Genomic DNA, 15,676 nt, shown 5'->3' on the forward strand with positions numbered 1-15,676 from the left:
AATTTTAAAGAATGCAAAATATTGCTATAATTAGGGTTTTACTTTATAACATTAAAAAAAAATACTAGCAGAATCATCAAAAGAAAGAAGTATAAAATAACTTCAAAGTGTCTGAAGAAAAAAGCTTGTCATACTCTTTGTTCATGATATTTCAGGATCAAATTTTATGTGTTCTAATTTAATTTGGAAGGCATTTCCGTAAACTGTTTGTAAGTTTACTTTTAATGGGGTAAATAAATTTTGTATGTGCCAACATCATTTTCTTTTCCTGCTTACAGAGCAAATTATAGAAAAAGATGAAGGGCCCTATTACACGCACCTCGGGACAGGACCAAGTGTTGCTGCTGTGAGAGAAATTATGGAGAACAGGTGAGGAAAATTCAGCTTTTAATGCTCATTGTATTTTTGACTGTCTAAACAGGGAAGAAGTAGAGCTCTGAGAAATGAAGTGCTGTGTTTAGCTTTGTTTTACTGAACTTTTGTCAGTACTTATTTGTAAAGTGTTTTCTTGTTCAGATGTGCATGCAGTGAACACGAGCACTTCAGGTCCAAACTCGTGTCTTTTCTGAGTCCTTGCAACCTCAGGGCTGAAGTTCAAGTGCAGCGTGTTCTGAGGTGCCCTTGAAGTCAATAGGAAGGACAGAGATCAGCAGCTGGCAGAATAAGGTTTTCTGGTGTCCTACCTGTGAAGAAGCTGTGGCAAACTGGAAAGAAAAAGGTCGTATTAGTGACTGGTTGCACTAGGATTTGTATGTAGATCACATTTTCTTACCCAGATAACATTTCCTTAGTGGCAGAAGTTTATCAGAGGAGAGATGTCAAAAACTACTCTTGCAAGTAGGGTTTTAAACTAAAAGGATTTTTTTTTTTTGCTTTATAAATACTTCAGGTTTTTTCTGTTCTCAGTAAATATAAATTCATTAATCCTTTATTGAAAATGTTTCCTCTTTTAAAATGGTCTACAGTAGTTTGTTTTACTCATGAACTTTTTTTAATGCAGGTATGGAGCAAAAGGAAGCGCTGTAAGAATAGAGGTAGTGGTTTATACAGGAAAGGAAGGAAAAAGCTCTCAGGGGTGTCCAATTGCCAAGTGGGTAAGTTTTTATGTTAAATCAATTAAGTTGTTTTGTGTGGTTTCAAATGATGTGCGGTCCTTGACTTCAAATATAATCTGGTCTTTAATGAAGATCTGATTCTTAATTGATTGAAAAGTCTGCCTGAATGATGAAGCTAAGGAAAACAATTTGTTTGGGTTTTTTTAAATTTAAATTTAAGGTGTGGTGCTGTATGTTATGTACGGTGGTTTGAATGAATGTGAAAGGAAGAGGCTTAACAGAGCTAGCAGAGATGAACAAGGGTAGAAATACCCTGACAGTGTCTGCAAGTTGGGGTGTTCTGTAAAATATGTCATTGGAAATTGTGAAAGAGAGAAAAGAAGGGATGGTTGCTTGAGGGAGTTGGAAAACTATCCAGGAACATTTTTAAAAACCCTTCTCAGTTGCATGACCACTAGAAGAAAAGAGAGTGATGGGAGAATTTCAATCTCATATGCTAAGGGGTTCATTACTATTTTTGAGGTACTGAACTCAGTATTTGAAAATGTAAATGTTATGATGATAGTTTTCACCAAAGTCTTGTCTTGCATTGCTTCATAGGAGCCAGGAAATGAGGTAACAGACACAAGCTCCAGGAGAGAGCTTGGAAAGAAATGATTGTCCTTAATCTTTGCTGAAACCACTGAGGGAGGTAAAAAGTAGACTGGAAATCTTGTAAACTGAGTTTTGGAAATAATAAAAGAACTTGGTTGTTAAAAGAAAAAAAATGTATTGCTGTATTTAGGAATTTCAGACTTGATTGAAAAAACTGAAGGTAACTGTACAGTTGATAGGGTAGTGCTTGTAACTACATGCCAAAAATAAGGTTATTGCATATTGTATGTGAGTGAATTTGCATGTTAAACATTTACTGGTTGTGGTTGGAACAAATGTGTTTTTTATACTCAATACATAAAATATTTTTCAGAAGGGAATCACATATGCGCTCGTGCTTCAGATAATATTTAATAACAAATTCAGTATCCAAGAAAAAAAATTAAAACTAATTTCATAAACAATTCATCCAAAAAGACTGGTAAGATTCTTCTCAGTGTTTCAACTAAGTAAAACACTTAGTTTTAACAGAGGACAGGAGCTAAAAATTTTACCATAGAAACAGTTGTGAGCAGCTAAAAGGAAGAAGGCATTTAAAACTAACTCTTAACCTTGATTTTTCTGTTGCCAGTATCAACATACTGTGTTTTATATAAGACAGAAGTGGCAGGATTTATGGTGTCCCACAGGTGTGTGCATTGTGACAGTCGAAGTGCTGGGGTGCCTATGGAAAGGGCTGGTTTAAGGTATAGGGACCTGCTCTCCAGTTAGATTTTCACCTTTCTGTATGTGAAATGTTTGTGAGAGGCAACTGCAATGTTCATTTAACTGGAGTTCTAGGGAGCAGTGACTTTCTTTTGTGTGAGTTTACACCTAAAGAGGAAGAATGTTTTTCCAAGTCTGCTGTTACTGTGTGGCTGTTCAGTACAAGAGAGGGAAAGGAATCCCTGACATCCCCTGTAGAACTGTTTCATCCTGAGTAAAATCCATATTTTGGGTTGATGTTCTTAATATGCTGCATTAATTTTTCATGGGCAGTGCTACTTTTAATCCTTTTATGGAGCATATTTGGGTTTTGGCTAAACCAAAGAGACTTAATGGTGAAATTTGTTTGAAAGCGTCTGGAAAAGGCTTGCTGTGCTCTTTGATACTTGTAGCCATGAGGCTCTGTAGCTGCACAGGGACTTTCACTTACTCATTTCCAGTGTCCTTTGGAACAGACTCATTTCTGCTTTGTAGATGGACATACTCTTGCCCTTAGGGTTCCTGAGAGACTCACCGCTGAGAGCACTGGGATGGAGCTCTGCTGAAGCAAACAGAATAAAAGAAGGGAACTTATCTGTTGATCACATTGAACTATTTTTTCCCAATTAAATTCCCCTATTTCCACTAGGTTATTTTATTTTTTGGTTCATTAGAAACATTTTAAAATTTAAGGAGGCTTTCTAAAATACCTGTGTCCATACATTTTTCTGTTAGTGACTGCATTCCATAATACTGAGTGACTCCTAAGTTATTTTCTCTTAAGTGACTCCCAACATGTACCTGGTGTGTTAAACATCTTCTGAGACAGACTCCTTTCTCCTGGAGGAGCTGATGTTCTCTTCCATAGGTTTCAGGTTGCCATTAACTTGCAGAATTATTTCTCTTTCACTCTTTTAATAATAAGCATCTCTTCTGTATTTTTTTTAATGTGTTATATTTTAGGGTGATACTTTGTGCCTCTGGATATGAACAAGAATGCTACTATTAGTTAAACGTTTTCAGTAAATACTGCCTAGGGTTGGAAACCTTGTGCCTGTGCTATGTGTTGGTATCAGACTGACACCCACACAAACTGGGAAGATGAGCTTGTGATTGTTTTCACTGCATGAGGCAGCAAGAACATTGCTTGACCTCTGGGTTTTTTTCTTTTCCCCATCAAATTGTGTTGTCTCATTTGTTTGTCAAAACAGAATTAATAGAGTTTTGCCACAGATTCCAAATGTGTGGATATCTGTGTAGGTGACAGGTGTGTGGTCAGAAAATAACTTAGCATTCTGGGACACTTGCTGGGATAAATGTATTCTTCCTTCTTTTCTGTTTGGATTTCTTTTGCTTTTTTGCTTTGTCCATGTCATCATACTATTTCTTAGTATGTTAAAGAAAGAAAAGTTTTGAAGTACTGAAATGATTGGCCTGTCACTCTTAGTAGCCTGTTTGTGTAATGAAAGGTTTCATGTTACTGTGCATCCCCTAGAACCAGCCAGTGGTGACTGAACTCACTGGTCCCACTGTTTCATCAGAGCTTTAGCTGGTAACAGATGTGTTGTGGTTTGGTTTTCTCCTGCTCTGTGTGATGGTAAGTTACAATTACCTCAATTTATGTGAAAGTTAGCTCACTGTAGGCATCATCTTGCAGCACTGAAGCCAAAGGCACATCACTGCAGACCTCAGAGGGGGTTGAGCTTTGGGTCTTGCTGGTTTTGGATTAAATCCATTTCCTGTGGGTTCCTTCTCCTGGTTTCAGTGGATGTTGACTTGGATCACCTAAGGTATCACTGCTATCTTTGCCTTCATTTGGAGTTGCAATGCAATTTTTAAAGCTCCAGCTCTGGAAAAAAGATGAGAGAGAAGAAATGACAAAACCCTCCAGGTCAGGCTGAGGTTCTTTTTGCCAATATTGTGTCTCCATGACTGATAAATAGCACAAAGGTGGAAGAGCAAGGCAGTTGCTCACTTTTGCTCCAGAAAACTCACTTGGTTTCCAGTAATTCACAGCTTTGTGCTTCCCTGAGCTGGAAGCAGTGTTTTTGTGTTCAATTGCCTTTCATAAATGTTGTCATCTTTTTTGCCTTTCCTTCCTGTTCTCTTTTGCTGGGAGTTACAATGTTGGCAATAATGATTTCATCCCTGTGCTCCATTCCCAGTAATTCCTTGCAGTTGTTTTTGCTTTTTCACTGTTGCAGAGCAGCAATTTGGGATTTTCATAGCACTTTCAATCCTTATGCCAGATTCTCATTCCTGCATGGTAATGCCCAGCTCAGAGTCACTTGAGAAGTTTGAGCTTTCCCTGTGCATCAGCTTTCCTGGGTGATCCGTGCCTTGCCCTCACAGATACCAGGCTGATGTGATCACGGCACTAACTGATTTCTTCCGGGGGCTTTTTATAAAGCTGGGTCCTCTTGGGAATCTTCAGGCGCTCTGGTAATAATGTATGAAAAATCAAGACAATGTACATCACATTTAATACTGTAGTTGTTTGATCCTTGAGTTTCTTTTGTGGGTATCATCTGAACTTGGCAAATGGCTGCTGTTTGGGGGCAGGGAATGGTGGTTTGGGTTTTGTGTGTATGTTTGTTTTTTACTATATTGTTCTCTAACCACTTCTGTCAGGGCTTTAACTTAAAAAAAATTCTTGGGTGTCCCCTATGAAGCTTTTCTGACATGGGAATCTTTCCAAACTTCTTGTTTGTGAACATTTGAGCCTTATCTTCTCTGAATGCCTTTTTTTTTAAATTTGTTTTGTTTCTTTTTTTGTTTGGTTGGTTTTGGTTTTTGGGTTTTTATTAACAGTTGGATGATCCGTTGACGTTTTCGATTCTGTTATCTTGGTGGTAGCCCTAATTTCTTTGAAAATACCATGCTATGGTGCTTTTATGCCTTTTGGAAGTTGTTTCTTAGACTCTTTCGCTTATGTACTGTTTGCCCTTTTTGAGTTTTTTATTTATAGTTTGACAGATCTCTATTTTATTTATGTTGGTTGTTTATTAGTAGGCTGTATAAATAATAAAAAAGTAGGAGTGGAATAAAAACAGATAAAAATCCTCATTCCAGTCCTGTACAAACACAAACCTGATACTAGCCACTAAAACTAATGTTTTTGAAGTAATGCTTAGATGGCCCACTGTTATAATAAAGATTTTCTAGATCACTGAACTGATAGGAATTTGTAATTAAATGCCAGAAACTACAATTTGTGAAGTCCTGAGTGAGCCTTAATAACAATAAACTGTTCTATAGATGCAGAGAAGATGTTTTTCTTCAATTTGCTAGTTTGGTTTGAGTTGAGAAAGTCATTGAAAGTGGGAATTGAGAAAGTGAGAAAATGGAGAAGTTACTCCTGCTTTGACTCTCGCTCTGTTATTGTTGGTATTAGAAGAGATGTGTAATCTATTAAAGGCAAATGGCTCTGTGATCGTTATTTTCTGTATCCTGCTTGGCAGTTAAGGGGTCAGAAGTTACAGTGCAGCCCTGTTTGTAGGGGACAGTGAAGCTGTCATGTAATTTGGAACATGAGTGGGGAATTTTAAAAATAGATTTGAAAGAGGCTTTAAAGTAAATTCTGCTGGACTGACTGTCTCCTAGACACAGGTGTAAGTAGGATATGCAGTTCCGTTTTGCTTTAAACAGCCTACTGTACTTTGTGCTTTTATTTCATTTATTGAACTGTCTTTATGATTAAGTGATGTTCTCCATAGGAGAAGTCTTCAAGGAAATTATTTTTAGCAGATAGAGAGGGTGGTTGGTGGGGGTTTTGCTCACTTTTTTGGATAATGTTTTATTAGAGCATCACTTTCTTGCCATAGTGTTGTGCCACATTATGTTAGTGTGTGTAGCTGTGCAGGCACTATTTTCAATGTTGGCTAAATACAGAATTAGAGGAGTTCAGTTTGGACAAAAATGTTTGTAACATCATCCAAAGTAAAGCTGTTCCTTAAGTAATAGTAATAAAGTAAAAAATGAAGGAGAAAAGCTGTGTTAAGGTAGACAAGGTTAAGTATTATTAAAGAGCAAGAATTTTGGCATTCTCACTACTTTATTTAAAGCAACGTGACCTCTGAACAAACATCCCTATCAAACCAAGGGCAGCTTTCCATGGCTGCAGTCTGGCAGAAAGGGAAGCCTAAGGGAGTGAGGAGGGGAAGAGCAGTGGGAGCTGAGACATGGATTTTGTCCTCACTTCTGCAGTGCTGGTGGCGTGATTGCAGAAGAATCAGCCTGTATGTACTGCAATCTGCTCATCTGTAACCAGTGCAGCACTGGTGCCAGGAGCAAATGGAAAAGAAGTGTTTGCAGATAATTGCAGGTATTGCACATCAGTGATACTCCTGCAGAAATGGCTAAGGAACTTTACAGGATTGGATTGACAGCAGCTGTTCAGAGCTGTCTCCTTTGATGCACCACCAAGAAGAGAGAATTCAGCAAAGTGGAACTCATTTCCATTTTCATATCTCTTAGACATGCTGAGAATAAAAGGATGTAACATTTTCTAGTAAGAAAAGAGTTTTAATGTGGTTTAGTGTATGTTTAGGGGGCAATTAGGAAAAAGGAGGGCGGACTCACTTCTGTGACAAGCTGGACCATTTGTTCTGCTGTCTGTCACAGCACTGCCTGCCAGAACAGCAGCAGGTTTGAACAGCAACTTGCACTGGCAGATTATTAAGGAATTGTAGCAGAGTCTTGTCCTGTATTGAGGGATCTCCATACACAGACTCTGTACAGAGGCAAAATCTGCAGGTTAGAAAACTTGGAGCCACAGTGCTCTAAATGAGTTTCCTATTTCAGGAAATTACAGGGAACAGTTAAGTATGTTCTCACTTTCAAATCAATTACTGATACCCTGCAAAGGAGACATAGTTTATTCTACTGAAGAAATTCAGAATGGGCTGGAGGGAATACTGCAGTGGAACCACATGGAGGTGAAAAAACCCTAAAAAGGACTTTTTTTGTTGATTCTGTTGTTCTGGGGGTTTTTTAATCCAGTAATTTATAGGAGTGTGTTTAGCGCAGTTAAAATTTTATGCTCTTTGCTAGTGGTGTCTGGTTTCTATCATGTTAAAGTTAACAGAGCTCTTCTGGTGATGGTAATTGGAAAGTAATTTCTCATCCATGTGGTAATTCAGCATCTGGTGGGCTGAACTTCTGCAGGCTCTTAGCTACTTCCATAAGTTGTGTACATGCTAATTTAGGTAGACTGGCTTATGTCTCGGGACATTTTTATTCACAGTGTACTTATTCCTTGTTCTAGAGCTCCTGCCAAGGAAGTAGAACTCAAGCATTTGGACAGCTGAAGCAGGTTTTATTGATAGTGTAACTTTACTGATGCTGTTCATTGCAAACTGTTCAAAAATGGTTTGGAAAAAGTGGGAGAGAGGAGCCAAACTGCTGATGATAAAAAGTTGTTTAGGATAATGTAAGAAGGACAGGCATCATGAAGAGAGCAGGAAGGACTTGCAATCAGAACAAATGGCCACTAAAATAATAGCTAAAACTCACTTGATAAAGTCCCACAAAAAGCAGTGTTGTGGTTTCACATGCACAGTGATGGACACTGGAGTGTTAGTGCTAAAGATAATGGCTCATTAGACATCAGCTTGTTCAGTCATGATGGAAACAGCAAAACCGGTGAGAATTACTGGGAAGAAACAAAGAAAACATGGAACATAGTTCTGCCTCTGTGAGAAAGTGTGTTGCCCCCCAGGCTGGGGTACTGGCTAGGTCTGGTCTCCCAGCAGAACTGGGAAAGGCAGGTGCAGACTGGCCAGCCTGGCAGGAGGGAAGGGGACAAGAAAGCAGGGCTCTCTCAGCTCTCCAGTAGCATGGAGATCTGAACAGCAATGTCTTACCCAGTCTCATTCTGGATCAAGGCTAGAGGGCACTGGCAAGGAGCAAGCTCTCCAGGAAGGAAAAGTAATGTTTTTTTCTTTCACATAATCTGTGATTAAGCTTCCTTGATAATGTAGTGGGTGGTAAATTGCTGCATGGATTTAGCAATGAGTGGGAAAATGCAGAAAAGACAAATCCTTGAAAAGCTGTGAGAGAGCACATCCCCTGAGCTGCTGGTGGGTGACTGGAAGGTGCCTGGCTTCGCTGAAAACCATCTCCACATCCCAGTGCCTTTTTTGCTGTTCAGTCATAGGCAACTGCTGTTAGTCACTCTCAGGGTCAGGATAAGGCTGGACAGTCTGCTGCTCTGGCCTCGTTCTTGTACTCTTCAATTTTTAGTATCCCTTTCTGTCTCTTCACTATCCTTTTATGCAAAGGTGTGAAAAATCTCAACTTCTCCTCTTGTTTATCCCATAACTTGTTGCTAAATTGTTGGCGCAGATTCTGCTGCATATGGCACCTCTTCAATAAATATGCTGTAGCTTTTGGGTCATGCTTTCTGGTAAGAAAATTGGTTAAGTTTAGACCTTTGTGGCTTGTAGAAACAGCAGTGTAGCTGTGGTGTGTTGCCTTAAGAGCTGTTGATTGTGTTTGTGTCTGAGCTGGCTGTGGCTCACCTTGAAGGCTCTCTCATATTCTCAGGTTCTGCTGTTTGAGACTATCTGGGCTAGCTGATAAAATGAATTACTTGAGTTGCTGACTTCCTTTGGATGTACACATCAACAAAGACACCTGGATAGCTGTAGGAATGCCGAACGTGGTAGTGGTGGGTGCACCAACTACAGCACCAGAAGGATGGAACAAAACTGGGATTAAAAATGGTCAAAATAACTGAGCATCCTGCCCAAATTAGCAACCTACAAGGATGGTACTAATGGTACTGTGTGTCCAATAGGTGAGTGCTCCAAGGAAGCTCTGTGGAAGGGGCTGTGTCCCATGTCAGTGTTTCCTTTTGTCCTAGCCATGGTGACATTTGCACACAGGTGAGAGAGTGGGTAGCCTGTCACTTCATGCCCTGTTACTGAGTGCGGAGCAGGGCCAATGGGTATCAGTTGAGCTTTGTGGAGAAGTTTGTTAGAAGTTTTGTTCTTTCAAGAAGTTCTGTGTTGCAGCTGAAACAGATTATTCATAGTTAATGTGGGAGTCTTGATGGATACTTAGCACTGATGACATCGAGTGCTTGCTGAAAGAGCTCAGGAGTGATGTGGCCCTGCATACTTTCAAGAAGTTGACCATGGCATGTAGAATCATTTAGGCTGGAAAGGCCCTCTAGGATCATTGAGTCCCATCATTGACCCATCATTAGCACTGCCAAGTCCACCACTAAACCACATCCCTAAATACCACGTCTTACATGTCTTTTAAATTCCTCCAGGGATGGGGATTCCACCACTGCCCTGGGCAGCCTGTGCCAAGGCTTGGCAGTCCTTTCTGTGAAGAAATTTTTCCTAATATCCAGTCTAAACCTTCCTTGGGGCAACTTGAAGCTGTTTCCTCTTGTGCTATTGCTTGTTGCATTTAAGTGTTACATAATGCTTCAAAAACTTGTTACAAGTCTGTTTTGTTGATTATGTTATTTTTTCAGTGTGAGTCAGTCAGTCAGTCATGGTTAGCTTGTGTGGAAAAGCAATTGCAGGGGAAAGGTTTTTATTTTCCCATTCTAAAAACCTAGCTTTTAAGTTCCTCCACTTAACAAATTATTACTTTCTCATGCCTTTTAAATGCATTAGGGACCAAAATTAAACAAACTGAAGTATTAAATTATTTACTTCATCACTGTTGCTAACTACATCACAGAAATAATGAGTAATACCAAAAACCTTTGGACACAAGGTTTGCCAGCTGATTTCTGCATTGTTCCCAGTCTGAGGAAACACTCCAGAGTTCAGTTGCCATGCTCAGAATGGCTTTTCTGTACATTGAGTGTGGCACTGCTGTGGATTTATTAGTATTATACAGGAGAGACTCAGTTTATTAATTCTGTGAGAATGTCAGGGGTAGCATGTGGAGGGAATCATCAGTTCCTATGGGAAAGCAGCTCGGCTCCAGCTCTGGCTGCACTGTCTCTGGCCATGGGCCCGCTCTGATGCGGAGTGGGCTCTTCTGAGCCTGTAACAGGTGGGAGAAGTGCCTGATCTCTGGGAACAGAAGGACAGGAGAGCTCCGGCTGTAGAGTCGGGTGAGCACATGGTGTAACCTGACCCACAGAAATGAAATTCACACAACTCATAAATCCCTTCACTGCCTTTATGGCCACAAAGGTGATGGGCTCTAAAATGTTTTGGGGTCCAATAACAGTATTGGATTCTCTGCTATATACATAATGAAGCAAATTCCAGCTACATTTAACTCCAGGAAAGTGTGGCCTTGGTTTAAAGGAAACTATAAATTTTCTTTGTGTTCACTTGTCATTTTTCCTGGACTCTGTTTCTAGTTTAGACCTATATGAGAACTTTAAAAGGGCAACATGATGTTGTGCAGTACCAGACTGTGCTATTGAAGTTACAGCCTAGAAATGAAAAAAAAATTTAGAAAGAAGACTAAAAGCATCATTTCATACTGAGTAACACAATTAAGTTGTTATTCTGGCTTGAAGGAACTGTGCTGCCTGAGGAACGTAAAACTCATATTGACATGAGTAACCTGTATTTTGTATCAGCCATAACAGATTTTTGTATACCTCACCTAAATGTAAATGAGTTGGATTATTTTTCTTTCGTTATAAAACATACTGAACCTGTTGGGGAGTTACAACCAAGACTCCTTTTGAGGAATGGTCTATCAGAGGCATTTACTCGTATTCTCATTAAGCTTAAGGCTCATTGTAAGAGTGTGTGATTAACTTTAGAAGGGCCATACTTTCTCTCTTGACACAAATTAACTTCAAGTTTGCTTCTTCCTGCTCAGCCTGCACAGATGCTCTTTTCAACTGTTCATCTGTTGCAAACCTTTTCATTTGCAGATGAATTGTAAGTGTGCTTTGGTCCCTGCTTTTAGTGAGTCAAAATGATTTAGATATTCAGAGGTGATCAGACTAGGGGGTCACATATGAGTGACAGATGCACATCTGGCAGCAAAGCAGTTTTGACATCAGTCCAATAGGGAATCTGCCTGAATGCTCAGATATTTGGAGGTATTCAAAGAGCAAGTGAACTGTTGCCTTCCTGCTTTTATGGTCCATGCCCAGTGCTGTTGTCTGTTATATGTGGGAGCTCTGCTGATGGAGAGGGTGCTGGATGAAGGCCGGGTTGAGCGGCTGCATGCCCAGAGCAAGTGGGTTTTGACGGAGCTGGCACAGAGGTCTGCAGTGCAGGGGCTTGTGCACACACAGCAAGAGCCACACAGGTCCCCAGCCTATGTGTGATAGGGCTGAGGAGGATGGAGCCTCTGCTGCCTCAGAGAGCAGTCAACACTGGAGCGTTGACACCTTTGCTGGAGGCTTTGTGCAGGCTGTGCTGGTTAAAACATGTTGGATGAATAAATAAACCTGGTTTTCAAAGACTGTGTTCTAGTATTACCTAGCTTTAATGCATTTTTGGTGGCCTTAAATGCCACTCTGTTTCAGATTGTGGCAAAAACGTAAATATGTGGGAGTAGGACTATAATTTTTTCCCATTTTTTTTCAGTGGTGTACTGTACTGTCCCATACTGGTTAGCTTGTGTGTGAGGAATAAGGTTTACAAGATTCTGTGTTCTGTATGTCATACAGGTTAGTAAAAACGTCAGCATTCTAAGAACTTTAATGTAGGTAGTCTAGGGATATGTTCTGAAAAATCCCATTGCTTCCCTCACTAAGAACAGTCTGTTCCATCATTTTCTTCTCATTTTTCTTTGCAAGGTGGGAACCATCTTAGGTACTGATCTGTAACGCTAGTAGCTGCCCTAGCGCATGCCTAGGTGTGCTTTTGGAGTGTGTTTTCACATACCTGCCTTCTGGAGTGTTTGGCACTACATTTTCTGTTGTATTTTCAAAGTAACGTTAGGTTCTCAGGGGATCTGTTGTCTTTCTAGAGGTTATTTTCCTTGTAGTGCATCTTCTTTATTATTTGTGTACAACACTTTGAATATTGCTCCTCCTGTAAAATGTACTGCTATTTCTGCTGCAGGCAAAAAAGCAACACAAAATCATGTTCTACACCAGAGATTAGTGTGTGACGCTGTCCCAGTCCTGCTTGCAGATTGACACTCACTCTCTGGGCAGCATTTCTTGCTTTTCCAGCCTTACTTGTCCCAGAGAAGAGCAGCTCATTAGGTGATGCCTGTGCTTGGCAAAGAATAATCCAAGTGATTCTTCCAGGTGATCCGAAGAAGTAGCGATGAGGAGAAGTTGCTGTGCTTGGTCCGTCAGCGTGCGGGACACCACTGCCAGACTGCTGTGATCGTGATCCTGATCCTGGCCTGGGAGGGGATCCCCCACCTCCTGGCAGACACGCTGTACAAGGAGCTGACACAGAGCCTGCGCAAGTATGGCTGTCCCACGAGCCGGCGCTGCGCCCTCAACGAAGAGTGAGTCCCTGCCCTAGGAGCCCTTGAGTGCTCTTGAGAGCTCAGTAGTTCAACTTGCGCATCTAAAATTCCAAACCACCGGGTGTCATTTTGGTATCACACCTCATTCCAGGCTCTTTCTAGAGGAAAGGCTCTCAGTGGGAGTTGTACGTGCCGTGCCCCAGGCGAGGGGTGGCGAGGACCCACTCTCCTGGCTCTGTGCACACAACATTGCCAGTGTGCCCTGTGCACACACAGCTGTGCTAAAAGAGCTGCCAAGAAGGAGGTTTGTGACTTTGTAAAGTAGACGTGAGGTTGAACACTCAAGACTAGGATCTTCCTCTCTATGCCTCTGAGAGGAATTTAGTTTAATTGGTTAGAGAATATATTGCAACTGCAGTGATGCCTGTGTGCCGATTTCTGTGTAGCCCACATTCAACAGACTCTGAGCTGTATGGGGACCTAAATCTAATGCTTGTGTTCTTAAAAGGTCTACCCAAAAAGTCAGATCAATTTGGAGTTAATGGTGGTGTTGCACTTAAGACAGGAGCTATTGGATTTGGGGTAAGCTTTAGTAGCAGGGCTGTTCTTGGTTGAAAATGTTATCCAACTGAAGAAGTCAAAATGAAAGCATGGGTGTATTTATATAGCTATAACTGAGTGTTTATATTTCTGTCCCAAAATTGCGTGTTGGGGAAATTGAGACTGTGCAGAAAAGTCAGCCCTCTACACATGAGTATTTTCTTAATAGAAAATACCTGGTTAAGCCATGAATTTCACAAATTTCTTTTGTTTATGCTCTGTATTATAAAAGAAATAGCAGTGACCTAAAAACCCCCCAGACCCAAGAGCTGTGTTGCCAGCTGACCTGATGTGTCTTTATTTCCTTTTGTAGTCGTACTTGTGCATGTCAAGGACTTGACCCAGAAACTTGCGGAGCATCATTCTCATTTGGCTGTTCGTGGAGTATGTATTTCAATGGCTGTAAGTTTGCCAGGAGCAAAAACCCCAGGAAATTTAGGCTTCTCACTGATGACCCTAAACAAGTAAGATTTATTTATTTTTTTTTCCTCAAAATGCCTTTTCTGATGATTTTCAGAACTAGACATTCTCCACCCCTTCTCTCTCCCACATGTATGTGTAACTTACCAAAAACTCACACCCAACAAAGTTTTTGTAATTGTAGTATTTAGAGTAAAAGACACTGAGATTTCATTCAATGGAATAATTACTATGTATTTAAATACCATAAAATTATTCTTAATGCTTTTTTGCATGCATATTTAGCTCACTGTGTAACTCTGTGAAATGCTAATTCTTTGTAAGTAAAGGCCTTTTTCTAAGGGCCAAGCCTGTAGCTCAGGGACTCAGGCCTTTTGCCTTGGCACAGAAAATGTTGTGCCTTGGGGTTGCACTGCTTTCCCACTGCTGTAGGACCAGCTGACAGCCTGGGCTCCCCTCTGTCACCAAGGATAAACAGGGTTTTCTGTGGACAGCATGTTTTTGAAATAGTTTTGAAGGAATGAATACACTAAAATGTGATGCAGTGAAATGATACTGTAATTGCTGCTTATGAGTGTTAGTGATGCCATACAGCTGAGGTACTACAGAAAATAGTGATGGATTAGGTGAAGTAACAAACCTCAAAAAAAAAATCCAACCACATTAGTTTTTTTGCATTGAAAATATTTTCATGAAGAAGTAATAAAGGTGTTGTAAGCTGGTAACCACTGCCTGGTGAACAGATAATTCCCAGCGTGACTCCAAAGTGCCTTTTGTTCTGACTGTAGGTGTCTGTAACCCCACTTCCCTATGGAGCTCCTATATAAAAGTACCACATCTTTCCTAGCACAGCTGACATATTTTGAGGCACTCCGGTACCAGGTTCTCCGTTGGGGTTACCCTGCCAGTAATCTTCTTATGTACACACAGTTTGAAACATCCATTGTTTCTTGAAAGAGAGATGTCACTTGATTCACTGTAGGTAAATATTTCTCCCAGCTCCTGAGTTTTTGTCCTAAAAACAGTTTATGAAGTATTTCTCATGCACATGTGTGTGAATGCAAGCCCTCAGTCTTCTCTGAGCTGTGTGGAGTCCACTTGCACTGTGGGTATTCACAAACCTCATTAGGGCCTGAGGTGGGTGCTTCTGCCTCAGCACAACAGAGCACATGCTGCCCTTCTGCCCTCCTCACTGAACACCTGCCTGAGGCACAACAGGCCAAAACCAGCTCTGCTTGTCTCAAGAGGGAATTTGTTTTATAAACTTTCAGTTTATAGCAAAATGTATTTATTGGGCATTCTTTCATTTTAGGGATCCCATTCCTTCTCTGTGCTCTGCTACTCCCTGTGTGTTCTCCCCCTGTGTAATGGTATGCATGGAACATTCTGTGCATGCATTTTCTCTGTAGGTTTCTGGTGCTGAGTGAGATGAGGCAAAGGGTGTAATATACTGAGGAAAGAATGGTTTCTAAGATACATATCCTCCTGGTAGGATGGATAATTAAGGATACATTACCCTTCAATGCAGTTCAGAAAACCTTGTGGTAGCCATTTACAGCTGATAAACTGGGTTTAGTAAGAGTTAAAAATACAGTATGATCATGTAATGTAACATCACATTGAAAAAAGTGAAGTCTCCTGGTGTTTATGTATGTTGGTGTTTACTGTGTGGTGTTAAGTGGGTTTGAGGTTTTTTTTAAATAAAATGAAGCAAGCTGTTATTTTTTGCCACTATACACTATGAGAAACTGAAGCTGCAGTTGTCTCTCAAAGCCTGGTCCTTGGAGGAAAAGAAATTAGGGAGTCTGTCGCTGCCCTCTGCTTTCCCAGTTGGTTGGTGATTTTCCTGAAAAAGCAAAAACTTAGGATAAGAATTTAGGGATTGTTTCTAC

At 40.6% G+C, this 15,676-nt stretch overlaps 1 protein-coding gene across 3 annotated transcripts in view; it reads left to right on the forward strand.

The window, feature by feature from the left end:
- The window catches only part of TET1 (tet methylcytosine dioxygenase 1), a 63,596-nt gene that overhangs the window by 34,921 nt on the left and 12,999 nt on the right, over nt 1–15,676 (forward strand). For all 3 annotated transcript variants that reach the window (XM_039553518.1, XM_039553516.1, XM_039553517.1), the window contains 4 exons: nt 279–369; nt 1,001–1,094; nt 12,595–12,803; nt 13,678–13,828. In XM_039553518.1, coding sequence (XP_039409452.1) covers nt 279–369; nt 1,001–1,094; nt 12,595–12,803; nt 13,678–13,828 — 545 coding nt within the window. The remainder of the gene's footprint in view (nt 1–278; nt 370–1,000; nt 1,095–12,594; nt 12,804–13,677; nt 13,829–15,676) is intronic.

The sequence above is a fragment of the Corvus cornix genome, chromosome 6 (genome assembly GCF_000738735.6).
Source record: "Corvus cornix cornix isolate S_Up_H32 chromosome 6, ASM73873v5, whole genome shotgun sequence".
Lineage (NCBI taxonomy): Eukaryota > Metazoa > Chordata > Aves > Passeriformes > Corvidae > Corvus > Corvus cornix.